The 17,995-nt window shown below is 38.5% G+C and overlaps 1 protein-coding gene across 1 annotated transcript in view; it reads right to left on the reverse strand.

The window, feature by feature from the left end:
- Tsp (Thrombospondin) overlaps positions 1-17,995 on the reverse strand; it is a 143,372-nt gene that overhangs the window by 54,640 nt on the left and 70,737 nt on the right. The window contains exon 3 of the mRNA XM_089252905.1: positions 14,635-14,867. Coding sequence (XP_089109031.1) covers positions 14,635-14,867 — 233 coding nt within the window. The remainder of the gene's footprint in view (positions 1-14,634; positions 14,868-17,995) is intronic.

Genomic DNA, 17,995 nt, shown 5'->3' on the forward strand with positions numbered 1-17,995 from the left:
ATGATTTGTACGGGCAATGAATTATTAAAGACGAATTTTCACAGCCGTGAATTTATCCGTCCGTAAATTGCGTGGCGATGAATTGTTGTCACTGAATTTTCCAATCCGTGAATTTTCGATGAATTTCCCTGCGATTAATTTTTTTCCAGATTGATTTGCGTGACGGTGATTTTTCCGTAAATCCTAAATTTCTTGACCATTCAAACATTCCGCTCCTCCGAATTTGCTGTTCTGGGCTATAAGCCACGATGGCCTTCCCCCCTCGCCTGTAAATACACCTCTCAGGGTATCGATACATAGGATTTTCAGTGCATTTCTTTGACATTCGACATTCCATAAAACATTTCACAACAAAACTTAAAACTCTAAAAATAAAAATCGAATTCTTTTCCCCCCGAATGAAACTAAAAATCACATTTTCACGCATCGTACGAACTCTCCGTAAACTGCCTCGACACATAAAACGAAAAAAATGTAAGCTTAACAACATCTCAGTAACGTTAAAAGCCTATCCTAGTCGCTATAAGCTCAAAAGAAAGACTTTCTAGGATCCGGTAATAACGTCAAGTGACTGGTCCCGGAAATAAGAGAGACATTTCCGGGACTCAAAAAGAAAGTGGCTCAGAAAAAAAAAAAAGTGCCAAAGTGCCAAAAAAATTTCATAAATGCTTCAGCAATAATCTTCGTCTCTCTCTGAACTCTCAGCTTTTTTGACAGGTTATGGAAAATAGGCAGGTCCATATATTTATTTTACTTCATGCATTGCTATGTATATTATTATACGCATAAAATATAAGAAATACTTAGGCGAGGAATATTTTGGAATTTCTCTCTCTTCATTATTCATGCTAAGAAAATACTTTTTTTCAGTGAATTCTGACATTTTCTTGCCGTAAACCAGTCACCATCTCGAATATTTTTTTCACCCTCTTCTTTTTCCCTCTAAAGATCGTGATCGAATGACTCGCTACCGAAGCATCAGTACATTGGAATTTTTATTCCCGGAAATACCTCGTAAGGGTATGGAAGTAAGTGGAACTGAAATTTAAATCACGAATGTAATTCGGCAATAGTGTATATACGTGTATCCATTCGTTTCAATAAGCTTTTATTTATAGACTGGGAATTGAACATACGTACCTGGAAATCCTAATACATATTAAGATTCCGGGTAGGCTCTTTTATAGGGATTATACGCTCAAGGAAATTTTTCCAGCCAACTATGATCAATTCATGAGGATACCGTTCTCAACTTGGAGAAAAATTAATTCATTATAACTTGCTTGAAAACGAACGAATATAGAGATAAATATTTTCCCCTACGTTTTAAATAAATAATGTATTTCCCATACGGTGTATTTCTATATATTAAGTACCATTCTGTGTGTATATCCCGTGTAATAGGAAATAATTCCAAGAATATTTCGGCTAGTATTCTCGTATAATTTTGCTTATATTATATAGCATTACCCGGTTTTTATCTTGAATAATGGCATTTTTAATATATGGGATGCTTATGAATTCTGTTTAAAAACACATAAAAATTGAGGGAATGTGCATATATTGAATGCGGTTTGTGAAAAAGTTAATCTCACGAAAGGGATTTTTTTTTGGTATAGGAAAAAATATTAATTGGAATTTTTGTAGGTAGAGGACACTGCACGAAAGTCGGGCGGTATTGATTGGACCTGAACCTTTCTTAAATCTCTTCTGTGTCCGAAACAGTCCTAAAACTTGAGCCTGTGATCTGTGACTGAGGTAATGCAACTTCACAAAGAGTATTTTATCCAGCAATGTCAACATACGATCAAAATCTTATGTTACCACCAGCAACGGGAAAATTCAGAAACGAGTTGTTAATTGTGCCCCTTTAAAATTTTATAGGATTCTGATTAGCATATTTCCAGTTATTTTATTTCGTGCAGCACCCATCTATGAACAAAAATTCGAACTAAATACTTTTTTCTGTACCAAAAAAAAAAAAAAAAACAGCAACAAAAAAGCACCCTCCGTGAGAATAACATCTTCGCAAACCGCATACAAATATACAATCCCTTCGATTTTTATGAATTTTTAAGCTATGTACGAATGCATGGGAACCCAAGGTTTTTTGTCAAATATTCTCCTACGTTTCAAGTAAATACAGTCGACTTCGGTTACAACAGAGTGTTTCCCAAAGTAGGCAATATCTCTCCCGGTGGACGATGGAATTGTCCAGAGGGGCGATGAAAGCTACTGGTTTTACATAGGATCCTATGGGTTCACTTCAATTGAGGGCGATAAGAGAAAAACATTTCTGAAGAAGGGGGCGATAGAACAAAAAGTTTGGAAAACTATGGGTTACAACATATACTTCTCGAATCACCCATCACCGAATGGGTATGTTATAACCGACATGTATGTTATTCTTGAAATTAGCTTACACAACATTTGTATGTATGCATAAAAATCATTATTGAGAATGTCTCGGACAAAATAAGCTTATGAAGCACTCAGTTAAACTTAATGTAGCATGAATATGGTTTTTGGGTGACAGAGAGCTCCTGAGGACCTTTGGAAAATTGCCAGAGTAAACGGTACATGTATACAGGATGTGCATACATTTTTTTTCTTAACTCTATTGATTCCACTGGTATTATTTGAGTTTATGTTAATGGTGTTCATTCATAGTTGTCAATAAATTTAAAAAAAAGCAACTAATGTTGATAAATTTGACTTGCCATCAATTAGCATTCTTTTCGTGGTCTTTGAATACGTAAAGATTCGATACTTTCAAAACAGTGCTGTATTAGGCTTTTACCCGATTATACAATAATACAACAATGTTCCATCACTGCCATCTACCAAGTGATCCAAAAGTAACAGAAAAAATAAATATTCACTAATTCGAAAAGCCATATTCCATGCAGTTTCACAGAAATTCATAGAAAGACATGACGTTTTTTAAATAATGCATAATTTCTCTGTTAGAATACTTATATTCGTTATTAAAAAAGGTGGTGCTTTTTATCTGTAGACCAGCAGTCCTCAACCTCTTTTGATTCGTGCCCTTTTGATTTCTATGGTGGAGTCACTTAGGCTTCTTTTTTTATTTATTTATTTATCAAATTTACTGATTCATTTCATTTCCCTTAAGTGGCAGCTTAACACCTGAGAAGTGCACACGGAACCCCGTTTGAGAACCGCTGCTGTAAACCATCACAGTACTAACGCAATTACTCACAGTTATTGTAACTATTTTTACAATAAATCATCCGTTATTATAAAAGTTTTACGGCCTTCTGTGAGAAAAAAAAACGACAGGGTATCACCTGCAAACAATGAATGCCGCGCAAATAAGTCAGTTTTTGGCTTCTTTTTCCCAGGTTTTGTTTGCGCAGTGTGTTATATCTGAATTATTTTTTAGGTTTAAGAGTGTTTTCTTGCATTTATTTCCATAGTGTATATTTTAAGCTGTGTATGTAATAACAAAGATAAAAATAAAAATAGAAGTGCATAGGCAAAAAGTCAGAATTATATATACAAAACCGTATGTTATATTCACGGTGTATGTTATAAAGTGTGCTCGACTATAAGTGTGCTCGTTACAAAGAAAGCCGCTGCCAATTCAGCGCTTTTATGGTCAGATTCGTGTCATCTCTATCAAATAACGTCAGAACTGTGTTTTAGTTTTGGCATACAGAACCCCCCCCCCCCTTTTTGGTCTGGTGCAACTATAGATGAAACAATATCATTTATAATCAATGGGCAGCAGAACTAATAAAAACTAGTCTATGTCGCGTATAGTAATACGAGTAAACAATACTTTGGACAAGTTTTGGAATGTTTTAAACAGACAAGTTTTGGACATGGATTTCGTATCATTTTGAGAAAAAAAAGAAAGAAATGATGACTATATACGCGTAATCCCAACGAGGCGAATCTCTACTATCGAATACGTACAGAGCAGAAAAGTACCAATGAAATCATATCAAGTTGAGCGCATAAAAAATGATTTCCATCCTAATATCTTCGGAAGACTCCGTCCCACTCATTTTGGTCACCTACCATCAGTACTCTTACCTACCATCAGTAGCTCGCGTAAAAATTTGAATTCAACTCGAATTCATAGATATTCGACAAACATAAAAATGACTGCATTTTAACAAAACCGAAACTCGCGAAAAACGAAATCTAAGAACAACTACTAAAGTAAATCGAAGTGTTGCCATTTTCTCCTAAAGAAATCCGATTCCACTCCATTATGTCGTCGTTGAACCACCGAAAAACTTGGGTTTAAAGGAGTGAAATATAATTCTCCGTTTTTTCTTGGAGAGAAAAAGTAGCAAAAATTGGAATCGGCTTTCAATCGAAGCACAGAGTAAATTTCTCTAACGTGTGCTTTATGGATGGTACGTCTTTTTTCCCTGATACTATATACGGTTGGAAAATTTTACGTCCGGCTTATTTATCTTCTCCCCGTGGGAACCACTATTGGAGGCAGTGAGTGGAATAATGCGCCCGCAAACAGATATTTATTGGGGGAGTCTGGGGCGCCGGCAAAAGTTGATACACACGAAGAAGGTGCCCTATACTCTCTTCTCCTTCTTTGGCTTATCGAATTCCTTCGCCCGTTAAGCATAACGACGCAATTTGCTCCACCTTTTTTATTTATATATATTTCTAGTCGAATTGGCGTCCGCTTGACCACTCACTCACTCACTCTCTCGCTCAGTCCTTGCCGCGGATCCTCCTTTGAAGGAAAGGTTGGAAGCCATTCGTTTCCGATTTCACGGAATAGCGTCTAGTAACTTATCAAGCGAACTCTGAAATATCGCCATTTCGTCGTTTGCTTTAAGACGTTGCACGCGATATATTTACGGTGTTGCTATACACCCCCCCCCCCCCGGTTGGAGAATAGATATAATAATGTCCGTGTGTGTCTATTTTTTTCTACGGAATTGTTCACGCGTGTGTGACACGCGTCTCTTCTTACAGCTCCGTGGTTCTTTCGTCTGAGACACGTCTCGATGAAAGACGACAGAAGAAAACCGAGAAACTTATTTTTCACAAAGATGTCGCGTTGGCATACACGGTGGCCTGTTTTATGTTTTCCTTCGTGGTGGAAGAGGGGGTGCATCAAATTTTCACAGACTTCTAGAAATTAAAGTAATGAGACGGATATCTGGTGTGCATCATGTTCAGTATTGGACAATAGAAGGGGTAATTAAGGCGCATATAAAGGAGAGTGTACACTCACCGTCCGTCTCTGATCAGAGAACACGTTTGCGGCTCCCAGGTGATGCCTCGGAAATCATAAAAAAAAAATATTAGGATGGGGAATGTTGATTTGCTGTAGTGGTAATACTAACGTCATACTTTTGCTCAAAGATGATGGATGAGTCAGCCTGGTATTTTAAGGACCACTAGGCGCAATCACTCCGTTTATCTCAGTCATATTCAAATAAAGATGGCTTTGAAATATATTATTTCTACTGGTGGATCCTTTATTAGTCGAATTTGTACGCACTGCTGAAAGAATAAGTTCTCGAATTGATGAGAAAAATCCCCATTGCAATCGGTTTAAAGATAACCAGAATTTCTATATTTTCCTGTTAGATGCAAGTGTCCCCTATCGGTCGTTTATTTAAATAGGGTTATTTTTTTATATGTTCTTAGGCTGAGATCCCACCAAAGTTTTTCGCCACTCCTCGATTAGCCGCGAGATAAGGAATTCCGTGGCAAACACCCATCGCTTTTTTTTTTTGCCGCCTTTTTACCCCCTTCAAAACATTGATATCTGTACCTGTCCCCCTCCCTTCTCGCCGTCTTCCATACGCCAAAATGTAAATTTTCGCGGCAGAAAACTCGTCGTTTCCACCGCCAGTGGCGGAGGCGGCGTATTGGTGCGCGTATAGTATAAATCTATATCTTTTCGATTCCCCCTCGAGTGCTGCCGCGCCGCAGTGGGATCTAGGCCTTAGACCAGTGTTCGGATCCGTGAATCAGCACCCGTCCGCGTTTATGTATTTACTGCTGGTGGGTGGGGTCCACAAATTATTTCCCCTTCTCTGTTAATTTTTCGCCAGGAGAGAGAGAAAGTCCGTAAATTATTTCTCCTACTTATTTATTTTTTATCGGTCCTCAAATCTATTTGTTTTTCGTCCAGTTTGCAAATAATTGCTCATTATTATATATACATATATTTTTTTTGCAGATCCGCGGATAATTTGTCCGAATTAATTAATTTTTTGTCAGTCCTCAAATTACTCTTTCGTTACAAATTTATTTTTTTATCCATCTTCAAAAATTATTTATTTTTCGCCCATTTCCCAAATAATTTTTCTCTATTATTTTTAGTCCGTCTGTAAATTGCTCCGCCCCAATTAATTTTCACCCCAGTCCTCAAATTATTTCTCCCTCTTATTTATTTTCTGACGGTCCTTAAATTATTTCTCCTCGTATTTCTCAAAATATTAAGGGAAAAATAAAATAAAATCTATCTCTCCTAAAATATTTCTCGTTTTTGTTCGTTTTTCTGCCGTCCACAAGTTACTTCTCTCATATATTCATTTTTTACTGGTCCGCAAATTATTTCTTCATTCCGTCTGTCCGCTATAATTCAATAACTTCATTCACCATTTGGGAAAGGTTTTAACATTTTCTCATTCCTCCAATTATTTCGTAATCAGTTTCGAGTTTTTAAGCACTTCTGATGCACCCAATGCACAGATTACGGACATTTAAACAAACAGGTGAAACTGTTTCACCTTGTCACACTGATCGTGAAAGAAAAGAACCGGTAACACAAAAAACAGTGCGTGTCCATTTCTTTATTCAATTATTAATGACATCAGAGTGAGATTCTTTCTCACGCGAACCGGTTTATTCTTGTAAGAAAATCACTAGTTACGTAATCAGAGAAGATGTAATGAATTATTATCATCATCATCATCACTGCTAAGTGATTCGAACACAGGAGTTGTTCTCATAACATTCCACGAGAATAATGTCCGCCGTCACGAAATAAGAACATTTTCGTGAGAGGAAAAGAAAACGCGACGCCATTCTTTTATTTTTCATTCCTTCATTTAAATATATGTTTTCCCCCCTTGTTTCCGTGAGTATGCTAATCACCATATAACGCTAGCACGGAAATTAAATTGAAAATGGCGTGAGGGACTGATATTTTTTCCCTATCATTTCACTTTGGATTCCGGGATCGATCTTAATTCTGAAAATACGCGCTGCTGATCCGTTACGTTCTCTAATTGATTCCGATCATGACGCTCCAATTTATGCTAATTTAAAGCGTCTGGGTGGGACGCAACATCTTGAAAGATATCTTTCGAGTTAATTCGAAAAAATTTTTAAAGCTTTCCTTGCTGGGCGAAATGATATCGTTCAAATTTTTATTGCGTTTTAAGCGTTTAGTTAGGCACATGTCTCCGCTATTACTACCACTTGCACCTCGTAAACCGGGGAAGGTAGGCAACCTCCAGTTCGTGGATGAAATGCGGCCATTCGAGGGGTTCCACCCGGCCCGCGAAAATTGTTGTTCCGGAAAAAAAATTTCGATTCACAAAATGCGATAAACACGTAGGCTGGCCACATTTTTTTTCATGAATATACGATCAATTCCAAAAGAAACTTGTCAAGGTAAGTAAAATTGTTCTAATTACAGCCTAAATAATTTTCAAACGTAAGTGAAGTTCCCATTTATATCCGGGAAAATTGTTAAAGGCTGGAGAAAGTTACCAATTGTCAATAAAATCTCTGAAAAATCGTGAATCCCGGAAGATTGCCTACTTCAAGTCAAAATGTAATTACACAAAAAGACGTAAAGCCTATGTTTGACAAATAGTTGAGATAGTCATTATGATAGTCATAATCAGGGCGGAGAGACGGGGGGGGGGAGGGCAACTGTGGCTAGGGCGGAAAAATTTAGTGGGATGGGATGGCAATTTTAGGTGGGAACAAAGATCAACGTTATAGAAATATCGAATTTGTGGGGGTGGCATAAATCCTAGTTGAGGCCCTGGTCATAATTATCATAATGATTTGTAAATCGCGGAAATGATTTTAATTCTTGATTTCGAATATTGAACTTGCCCTTGTGAAAAATGGATGCAAAAAATGGGACATTTTGTAGAAAAATTGGAATGGCTAAAATAAAATTTCGGGAATATAGCGGGAATGCACCCTATATTTTGAATTTACTATCCCGCGAGTGACAGAAACACCTCATATATAAACACCAACTCCGGTCATATCGCCATGCAGCAATTTACTCTCAAAACAGTTAGATCGGAAGTGAAGAAGCCGTCTATCGGTGGTCGCCTCAGGTTCGGTAAGGGATTATTATTTCACTTATTATCTATGTTTTACCCCGACATCGAATCCGCGGACATCATCAGGTGACTAGCATCTTACAACTGCACCACTTGGACATGGATGTTATACTAGTGCTGCCATCCTACTTCATATTTTGAAGTGAAAATGACAAATGTTTCTTCAACTACCACGTTATGACTTGGTGACCCGCGGGCTTCATGGAAAGTTTTAATTTGGCCGCAATGCCCGAGACTTGAGACCCCCTGCATTGTATTATCATTTCCAAGTTCTTGTTAATGATCTTCACCTTCAATTTCGGTAATTGGTCAAAATTCCGAAATTCGAAATTTCGTTAAAAAATTGGTAAAAAAAATGAGACTTTTTATGAAGTGCAAAACTCTAGAAAAACACTGGGATGCCCTTTGTACGCGTCATATAAATGTCAATTATCCAATAATTACACCCCACTCACAGTATTCAAAGTTGATGACAGATGGCAGTAGTATAAAAAAGCATTAAACAGAAAACTTCACGTTATGTTCACAACACATTCACGCACATTTTCCAGCATGTTCCAAATATATCTATGTATATAAAACTGATTATCTCTCTCTGGGTGTGTGTGTGTCTTTTCTGTATACAAATATGCAATTTTAGATCGATCGTCGCTAAAATTTGGGCCAAACAGGGCCCGGATTGAACGATAGGCTACTTCGTCAGAGCAGGGCAAATGGGCGAAAAACCGTCAGTCAAGAATGGTTCCTGGACTTCAACAATCACTCTCGGAATGTTTACTTTTAGCGTGGTTCCCTATTAACGTGTTTCAGACATGCCTTTACAATGGCTTGTCACTTCTTCAATGCTTTCCGTATTACATATATGTATAATAGTTCCTTCCTTTATAATGGTTTGTCACTTTTTCAATCTTCTCAGTAGCTGAATAAAACTCGGGCAACACCGGGTGTTATAGCTAGTGTGTTTATACGTCTTTTGCTGGTCCACTAGTCATTTCTCCTATTTCAATTTCAGTCGGTCCGTAAATTATTCCTCTTATTTATGCATTTTTGCCGGTCTGCAAATTTCTTTCATTTACATAATTTATGTCAGCCTGAATTTTTTTTTATTTTTTTATTTTTTACCTGGTCTGCAAATTATTGCCCCAGTTTCGAAAATTATTTCTTCATTTATGTATGTTTTGCAGGTCCAAAAGTTACGGTATTTTTCCTATTCGTGAGTTTTTCTTGCCGTCCTGTAATTATTTCTCTCATCTGTTTATTTTACACGTCGGTCAGATTATTATATACGTTTTTTCCCCTCGTCAACAAATTAAAGCCCTTCTTTAAGCGTCTTTCGCCGGTCCGCAAATTAGCATTCTCCATGTATTTTTTCCCAGGTCCCGAAAATTATTGTATTTTTCCCGTTAAAATATTTTCTGCCGGTTCGAAAATTTTATTTCTCTTATTTATGCAATTTTCTGCCGGCCTGCAAATTATATCTTCTGTTTATATATTTTTTTTGCCATTCCGCAGATTGTTTTTCCCATTAAAATATTTTTACTGGTCCGCAGATTATTTTTCTCTATTTACGTCTTTTTTTTTGAAGGTCCGCAAAATTATTTCTCCTATTTATTTGCTGTTTGACGAGCCTCAAATCATTTGCACCATTTCCCCCTGCCATGCCCCCCCCCTCAAGGGATGGGCTGACAAAGATCCAGCCCCGGGGCCCTGGACAATTTTCACAATATTTTTGCTTTTTTACGCTATAAATTCATCATAAAGGGGGCCCCCGTGAAAGTCTTGTCGCGAGGCTCGCAAAAGATCCCAACTTTGGGGCCCTGCTCCAGGATGTGGGGGCCATGCTCCCTGCCCGTAGTTGTAGAAAGGTTGAAGAACACTGCCCATATAAAGTGTAGTAGCTAGTGCGTCCGAGTGATTAGAAAACGTTTTCTTCAGCAGGCATAAGGAAAATAAGCCGGAAGTGAAGGCACATATCTGATTGTGCAAAACATCAAACCGTTGTCGAATCAGCGACGGATAATTTCCCGATTCAGATTCAAGGCGACTGTCGGACTGACTATTCACTATTCATCACTCACGGTGGGTCGGTCTTCGAATTCGTGCAAAGTCTCGTTTCGTCCATTAAGCAGTCGCTTCCTTGAAAATTCTGCGCGTATGTGTGCACGACAAAAGATACATCATGAAATTTTAATGACATGGGAGAGTCCGATCGATCAACGAGCAAAGTACGAGCGCTTGCTTGTCTTTCTTCGTTTTTTTTTATTGCTGTTTCGAAGTGACGAGCAGGTGCATCGTGAAAAGAAATGCATCGATTCATGAAATGTCACTCGTTAATTCGTCTTTGTCTGTCGCATTCCTAATGCCATCTTGTTCCCTAATGTTTTTTCCCCCCAAAGCATATATATATACGCATGTATTTATGGTGAATTGCTGAATTTCTGAGTCAATAGAGTTTCCCTTTTTATTATTCATTGCTATCGTCATTTCCTAGAAAATTACGAGCACAGAAATTGCCGTATACATTTATTGTACTTTGGGTAGGCTATGATTTCTCACATTATTCTTTATAAGAATGACTCATAAATACATGGGAAGTATAGCTTTAATACGTAGAATGTCAGGGATATCAGTACTAACGACGATTTTGTACCCCCTTATGGCCTGAAACCGGTAATGCCAGAAATGATCTAATTTTAGCGGTATAAAAAGGGATTTTGGATATTCTGTTTACTTACTTTTTGCGGTTTCTAACCTCCTCTAACATCAACAGTTTTCAAATCATATCGATGTCATTCACTTCGAAAGTTTATCGCAGAATTGATATTCAAGAAAATTTGCGAAACAATTCATTAATTCAATATTGATTCAGAAATTGATTTTCAACAAAATTTGTCCAGCAATCGACTTTCAACAATATTTTCCCAAATTCAGCAGTATTTACCCTGAATTCGATTTTAAGCAATATTGTCCCAAAATTTGATATTCAGAGATATTTGCCCAACATTTGATGGTTGGCGATATTTTCCCAGAATTTGGTATATTCGACAATATTTGCTCTACATTTGATATTTAGTAATATTTGCTCAACTGTTAATTTTCAAATATAGTTGCCCAGCGATATTTTCCACCGATTGCAAAATAATATTTACCTAAGCAATTGATTTTTTTTATTATTATTCAGTTGCCAATTGTTTTTCAACATTATTTGTTCAACAATATTGTAGACAATATTTATCGAGCAATTTACACTCGGCCCCGCTTAAGCATGGATATCAACGATTCCAGCTCACAATATTCGATCAGGCGGGGGAGGAAAGCATATGATTATGAGGGGAACAATTCAATATCCATTTTACAACGTTAGTATAGTTTGTATATTGTAAACTGATGAAGGATGAATATTCATAAAGCTTCTGGAATATTAGACACAGAAATGGAATGAAAATTTTATGAATTATTATCAGTATGTACCGAAAATTCTATGGTGTTTGGTCAGAACATAACTCCAAAATCACATTTTTGAGATCTAACCATTTTCATTGTCATTTAAAAATGAAAAAATAAAGCATACACTCAAGTACAAATGAAAATATCAAATATCAGCAAATTGTTTAGCCGTACGCACGTATTTGTGCATTTATCTGGCTTTTAATTAGTTATAATTAGTTAGCAAGACTTACTACTAGATCAAATAGCTATTTTTTGGAGGTATCATGTTCTCACCAAATACCACAGAATTGTTTTCGAAATTATTCGTCCAACAGTTTATTTCCATCAACAATTGCCGGGCGATTGATTTTCAACAATATCTACCCCAAAGATCGATTTCCAAAAACACCCACGAATCATTAATTTTCTCCCCATAACTAACTCATTGATGCCAATTAATCATTACAGATTTTTTTATCGATTCTGAATTTGTTATTCGTTTTTTCTCTGTTCACTTCTAATTTCAATATTTTATTTCATTCTGTTGCTGGCAATCTGAGATTCTGTGCTTCGCAGCTGATATCTAAAAAATTCGTCACAAAAAATGTTTTCACGACGTGCTTCGGATCTCGCGAAATTCCATGTCCGTCACCACGTATCTGTTCGCTTTGTGTTTCAGTATCCGAAACCTTTTGCCCTCGTAAATATATAGAATCCTTTTCCCTCTCTTGATACCCATAATATATATTTTCCTTTTGCGCTTTTAGAAATGGAAAAGAAAAGGTTGAAAATGGAAGATATTGACTTCCAGTCGGTGTAACAGCGGCACAATAACGTGCCTTCGATGAAATCGACCGGCACAAAAAGATAAACGTGAAATGCCAAGCATTCGTTGTTGTTGTTCTCTGTGTGAAACAACCCATAAATAACTTTTTTTTTGCTCCCTTCTCTCTCTCTGTGTGTGTGTGAGGAATTTCGCTATTTTCGATGTGCTACGCCGTTACTTTCCTTTTTTTTACGCCATCGACCAAACTCGACGCACTTCAACTCACATCAAGAAAAATCACGTGTATTCACTTTTCCAGAAACCGAATTCGAGAGAATGTTCTTCTCAGTTGTGTTTATATCGATTTCTCTTTCAATACCAGGGGAAAACTATCGATATATGGTCGAAGCCAAAGTTTACCAATCCTGTCACCTCACCAGATATTTCATCTTAAAATGTTCTTACACGTTATTCCTTAAAAAAAAACCCAAAGAAATCGGTTTTGGTATTTACAAGGTGAAATGCCTCTGAGGAGGACGTTTGGTGTAAATTTCTCCTGATCCGAAAACAGGTTTTCTGTGCTCCCTCCCTCCCTTAATTGAGAATAATGCTGGTTTTACTGGCAGGCTTCAATATAAGTATAATCCAGGATGTTTAAAAACATTCGGTCTAGTGCAGTGTTTTCCAACCTTCTTGAGAACGCAGACCCCCTGCAGCGAAGATCAATGATCCGCGGACACCCCCCCCCTCCCGCAACGAAGGTCAGTTTCGAGCCGCCAACCCCCCCCCCCCATAATACTCTAAATATATATTTGATAACTTGCTTCTAATAAAAAGAAATTCAAGTGCAGTCGGCACCGCTTAATCTGATAACGGATAAAATCCTCCGGCGTCGGAAATTCTCCCTCAAATGAAAGATTTTATTGAATAAAACATTTTTTTGGAATAAATATAAGATATTAGTTAAGTTAAGATTGATACATTTTTGTGAGAGTATGTACTGGCCCCCAAGTATTCAAGTTTTGCTGAATACGTGCATTTAATTGTTTTACTTTTGTTCTCTGTTGAGCCAATAGAGGCACGTGGATTTTCTTTCCGAACTTCATCCATCTCCGCTTTGTATCCTGTCTTCCGTACTTTGTACAGAGAGAGAGAGAGAGAGAGATGGTTTTCTCAGCCCACAACACATCCACATATACAACGCATCACGTGTTATAAGTGAAGAAAAGTTGTGTCTCCGTCAGTTAGCCTTTTTTCCCGGATCGCTCGCAAGAGTACTCGGGTTTCGCAAACGCATCATTTTGAAGTGTCTCGACGTAATACCCAAGAAATCTTTTCTCTAGATGTGGGATGGGAAAAAAAAATACTTATGTTTTTAACGATGATATTTCATCACCACTAAGGGGCCGCTCAAGTATTACGTCATCATCAATGGGGGGGGGGGTTCCGATATGCTGACTTTGGATCACAAGGGAGGAGGGGGATTTGGATTTCGCTTACGTCATCAACCACCCTTTATGAAAATATGAAAAAAAATTAACAGCATCAGTGCGCCAAAAACGAGAAAAACCTTTCGATAGTTTGTGGGTACTTGAAGTGACAACCCCCCCCCCTATTGATAAGTGCCCTACAGAGCCACTTTAGTGATCTCTAAATTTTTCGCGGATCCAAGTGATCTGGAAATGTGTCCGGGCCGCTAAAGTGATCTGGAACTGTGCCACGCATCACTGAAGTGATCTGTAACTATACGCCGCGGATCACTTAAATAATCTGAGAATGTGCCGCTGGTAACATGAGTGATGTAGAACCGCACTGGGGGCCACTTAAGTGCTGTAAAACTACGTCACATGTCACTCAAGGGATCTCTAAATGTGTCAAGGATCGCTTAAGTGTTCTGGAACTGTGTCTCGGGTCATTTAAGTGATCATTAAGTCATTTAAGTCTTGATGTGATCATTGTTCTCATCTGAAAATGTGCCACGGGCCGCTTAAATGTTCTGGAACTGTACCAGGGGCACTTAAGCGATCTGTAGATGTGTCGCTAGGAAAAAAAAGGGGGGGGGAAAGAAATGGAGCACACCACAGAGAAAACATATTGAGCCAAACTTACCGCACGGATCTTGTGGCCAGACGCTTCCTTGGCCATCTGGTACAATGAGAGCGGCATCATGAAATATCCTTGGCACGCGCAGTCCAGATACACGTGGATCTTGGACAGGACATTGTTGCTCTCGCTGGGGGTAATATACAGGAATAAACTTCTGTGGTAACTGTGCTCGTCCAGGCCTTTCACCGGGAGGTGCTGAAGGCGAACTCGACCCCATTCCTTGGTGGCTATCGTCACTGCAATCAAATAACATAAGAAACTAATATGAGTACGCAGGCATCTAGGAAAATCACCATGGTAATCGATAATGATAGTTTTTAATCATTACTTTTTCACGGAACCTATGCTTACGTATGACAAATGCTGTTTAGGTGTAGGGTGTTTGGGAAGGCCAAATCGGCAATGGGTGGACTAACCATATTTCTTTCACAAAAATACGAAACTCGCATAATTGTAACAAAAATAACCCTAAGGTGAGCCAGGTTGCAAATTATTACTAAAATCACTAAGAAATCACCAATGAGAGCCCACTGAAAACCACAAGGAATTAAAATGAAATCTATGGACGATATATATTCAAAGAAACAAAAAAAAAACAAAAAACGAACACGTCAGTGGCATTCAAGTATTACGTCAGCATCGGGGGGAGAGGGGGTTTCGGATTTGCTAACAATGGGGGGGGGGGTTTCAGGTTGCTTACGTCATCAACCACCCCTTTTTGAAGATGTGAAATATTCTAAGCTGCTGACAGACAGGGGGGGTCAGTGTTTTGCTGACTCTTGGTGACAGGGGGGGGGGGGTAAAAAAGTGGCTGAAAATCTGCTTACGTAATACTTTAATGGCCCCCAAGATGGATATTCATTTTTATAATCGGGATAATCATAATATAATTTGTAAGTCGGAGAGAATAGTTTTCATCCTTGATTTTAAAAAAGAGAAAAAATTCTAGGTGATGTCATTAACAATACGAGAGAAGATGGTCGGCAATTTCGGGATGGCAGAAACTGAGGTAACATACGGGTCATACACTCACACCAATTATGAGTCTTCGGTTGACAGGTTGCGTGATTTTGTAGTAAATGAAGGATTGGCAATAATTAATTAATTTGTTAAAATAATAATTCATTTACAACACGAAACATGGCAAGACAAAAATCTACGGTAGCGACATGTTGCTCGCTTGATGGTCGCGAATCTTCTGATTTCGCGCGTGACAATAGGATGGCGTCGGCGTTACATGTGCTGCCATCTGTGAGGCACGATACAAATCAAATCTAACCACATGTCACAGTGTTCCAAGTGGTTAAGGGTTAATATCTGACATGAAGAATGGAACATCAGGTAAACTCGTCCTCCATCTCTGAATAAAATTGTCGCGTCAGAGTATTATCTCTACAGCCAACCGCTACTGAACCACACATGTACCTCGTCCATGTTACTCTGCGGAACTTCTAACGTATTGGCACATGTTGGAATGTGCGTGTCCGTGTTGTGAACTTAACGTGAAGCTTGTTTCGGTGTAATGCTTGTTATAGTGCTGCCATCTACCACGTATTTTTCGAACTATGAGTTGAGATTTTACCGTTGTACAGTAGAACAGCCAACCGGCTGCTCCCTATCCTGCGTTTCAAAAATGGACGGTGACATCACTAGGAGCGGCAAATCCATTTTTTCTCTTAAGTTGGACAGTGAATCCTCTCTTCATAACAGATGCCTTAGTCTGACCAAAATATTAGCGACATTGACTACCAGTCTACTCCTGTACGGTACCTTGAAAGAAGATCATAAGTGATGCTGCATAAGGTGACGTCTAATCGTTATAAAAAGAGCAAGATGGAGAACATCGATTGCCTATACCGATAATATTGACGTCACATTTCTTTCCAAGATGACGGATGTGTCTGGGTACAACTGTCTTACCCCAGGTCGCTAAGATACTCGCCTAAAATACCAAAGATGTGTAGAGTTGTCGTGTAGTCGATATTCGGTTCGTCTTTGTCACAAACTTTCCAGACGCAGGGGTAACATGACCACAGAAAAAGATTGCTACCGCAGGGAGTCCCACACCGAAGAGTTAGCGCATCAAACTCTCGGTGAGTATAAAAAAAAGAAAGACTGCCGTTCGGAATCGGCAATAAATTGCAGGTCCCGGTCTAATTGGCCCTCGTGTGCGGAAAATGGTATGACAAAAATGATCAATGAGCGGATGTGTCAGCGTTGAGTTTCAAGCAGCTCTATCACCTTACATCTTTATTCACGTCAGGCAAAATCTATTGTTTGAATGAACTTAACGAATTTCAATTTAGTCTCTTATAAATTCAAATAAATCTAGGGAATCTTCAAAAATGAATGACTAACGACGTTGAATCACTCGCCAAAGAGACATCAGATGGTGCTCAAGTATATGTTGTCATCGAGGTTGATTTGATTAATTGAACGCTATAATTAACTATTATACATGTTAAACATCGTCATCACATCTTCAAATTTCCATGTTTCTGGACGTGTCGGATGACATCTTGCCACACCCACATGCTCGTGACCTTGGACTCGAAATACTGATGACACATACCATGTCTATAGATGACACGAGTGAAGGAAATGACCTCAAAAAAGAACTCTCAAAAATTGTGCGAAAAATTCCCGTGTGGGTGAAGTAGGAGGAGAAGCAAGTCATCATCTTGATCTCGCAAAAGAAGAAGTCCTCAACTAAATGGTCCGTGAAAATGGAAACCAAGTGGTTGGTGGTCCTCGTTTTTGAGGAGAAAAGAAATCTTTTTCTTAGAAATTCATCCTTTTTCGAGTAAGTAGCTTTTCGTCCTCCCACTCGAGGATGAGCAATTAAACCCTTTCCACCCCCCCCCCTTCCTTTCTTCGTAGGAAGAAGCCCTAAATCCGAATCGAAAGCGTTTAATTCCGACCCACTCGCTATTATGATATCAATCGATTTTCAACGGCTAATAGTAAGTACTCCGCTGTTTTCTATTAGTTGCGCCTGAAAAATCTTATTTTTAAGGCTACCGAGAAAATGGGATCACGCCAAACTCGCGGGTGAGACGTTTTAAAAGAATTTCTCTTCCAAGAGTTTCTGGTTATTCAATTTTCGCTCGCGCAAATATAACTCTAGAGTTATATGAAACAGCAACAAATTAAATTTCGTCGAATAAATCAAATTGCTCGATGGTAAACAATGTCTGTTTCGGGAATTTATCAGCGCTTATTAAAATTTCTGCGCGTACCGTATGTTGTGTTACGGGTTTCTTCTTTGTTATAGGATTCTTTCCCCCCCCCCCTCCTGCTGTGGTGTATGCTCTATCCCGTTGGTTTCGAGAAGGGTGGGCCAAAGCAATTTAGAGCGGTACGG

Source organism: Pholcus phalangioides, unplaced genomic scaffold, assembly GCF_987345545.1.
Source record: "Pholcus phalangioides strain wild (caught in Gottingen) unplaced genomic scaffold, Ppha-v1.0 ptg000031l_1, whole genome shotgun sequence".
NCBI classification, from domain to species: Eukaryota; Metazoa; Arthropoda; class Arachnida; order Araneae; family Pholcidae; genus Pholcus; species Pholcus phalangioides.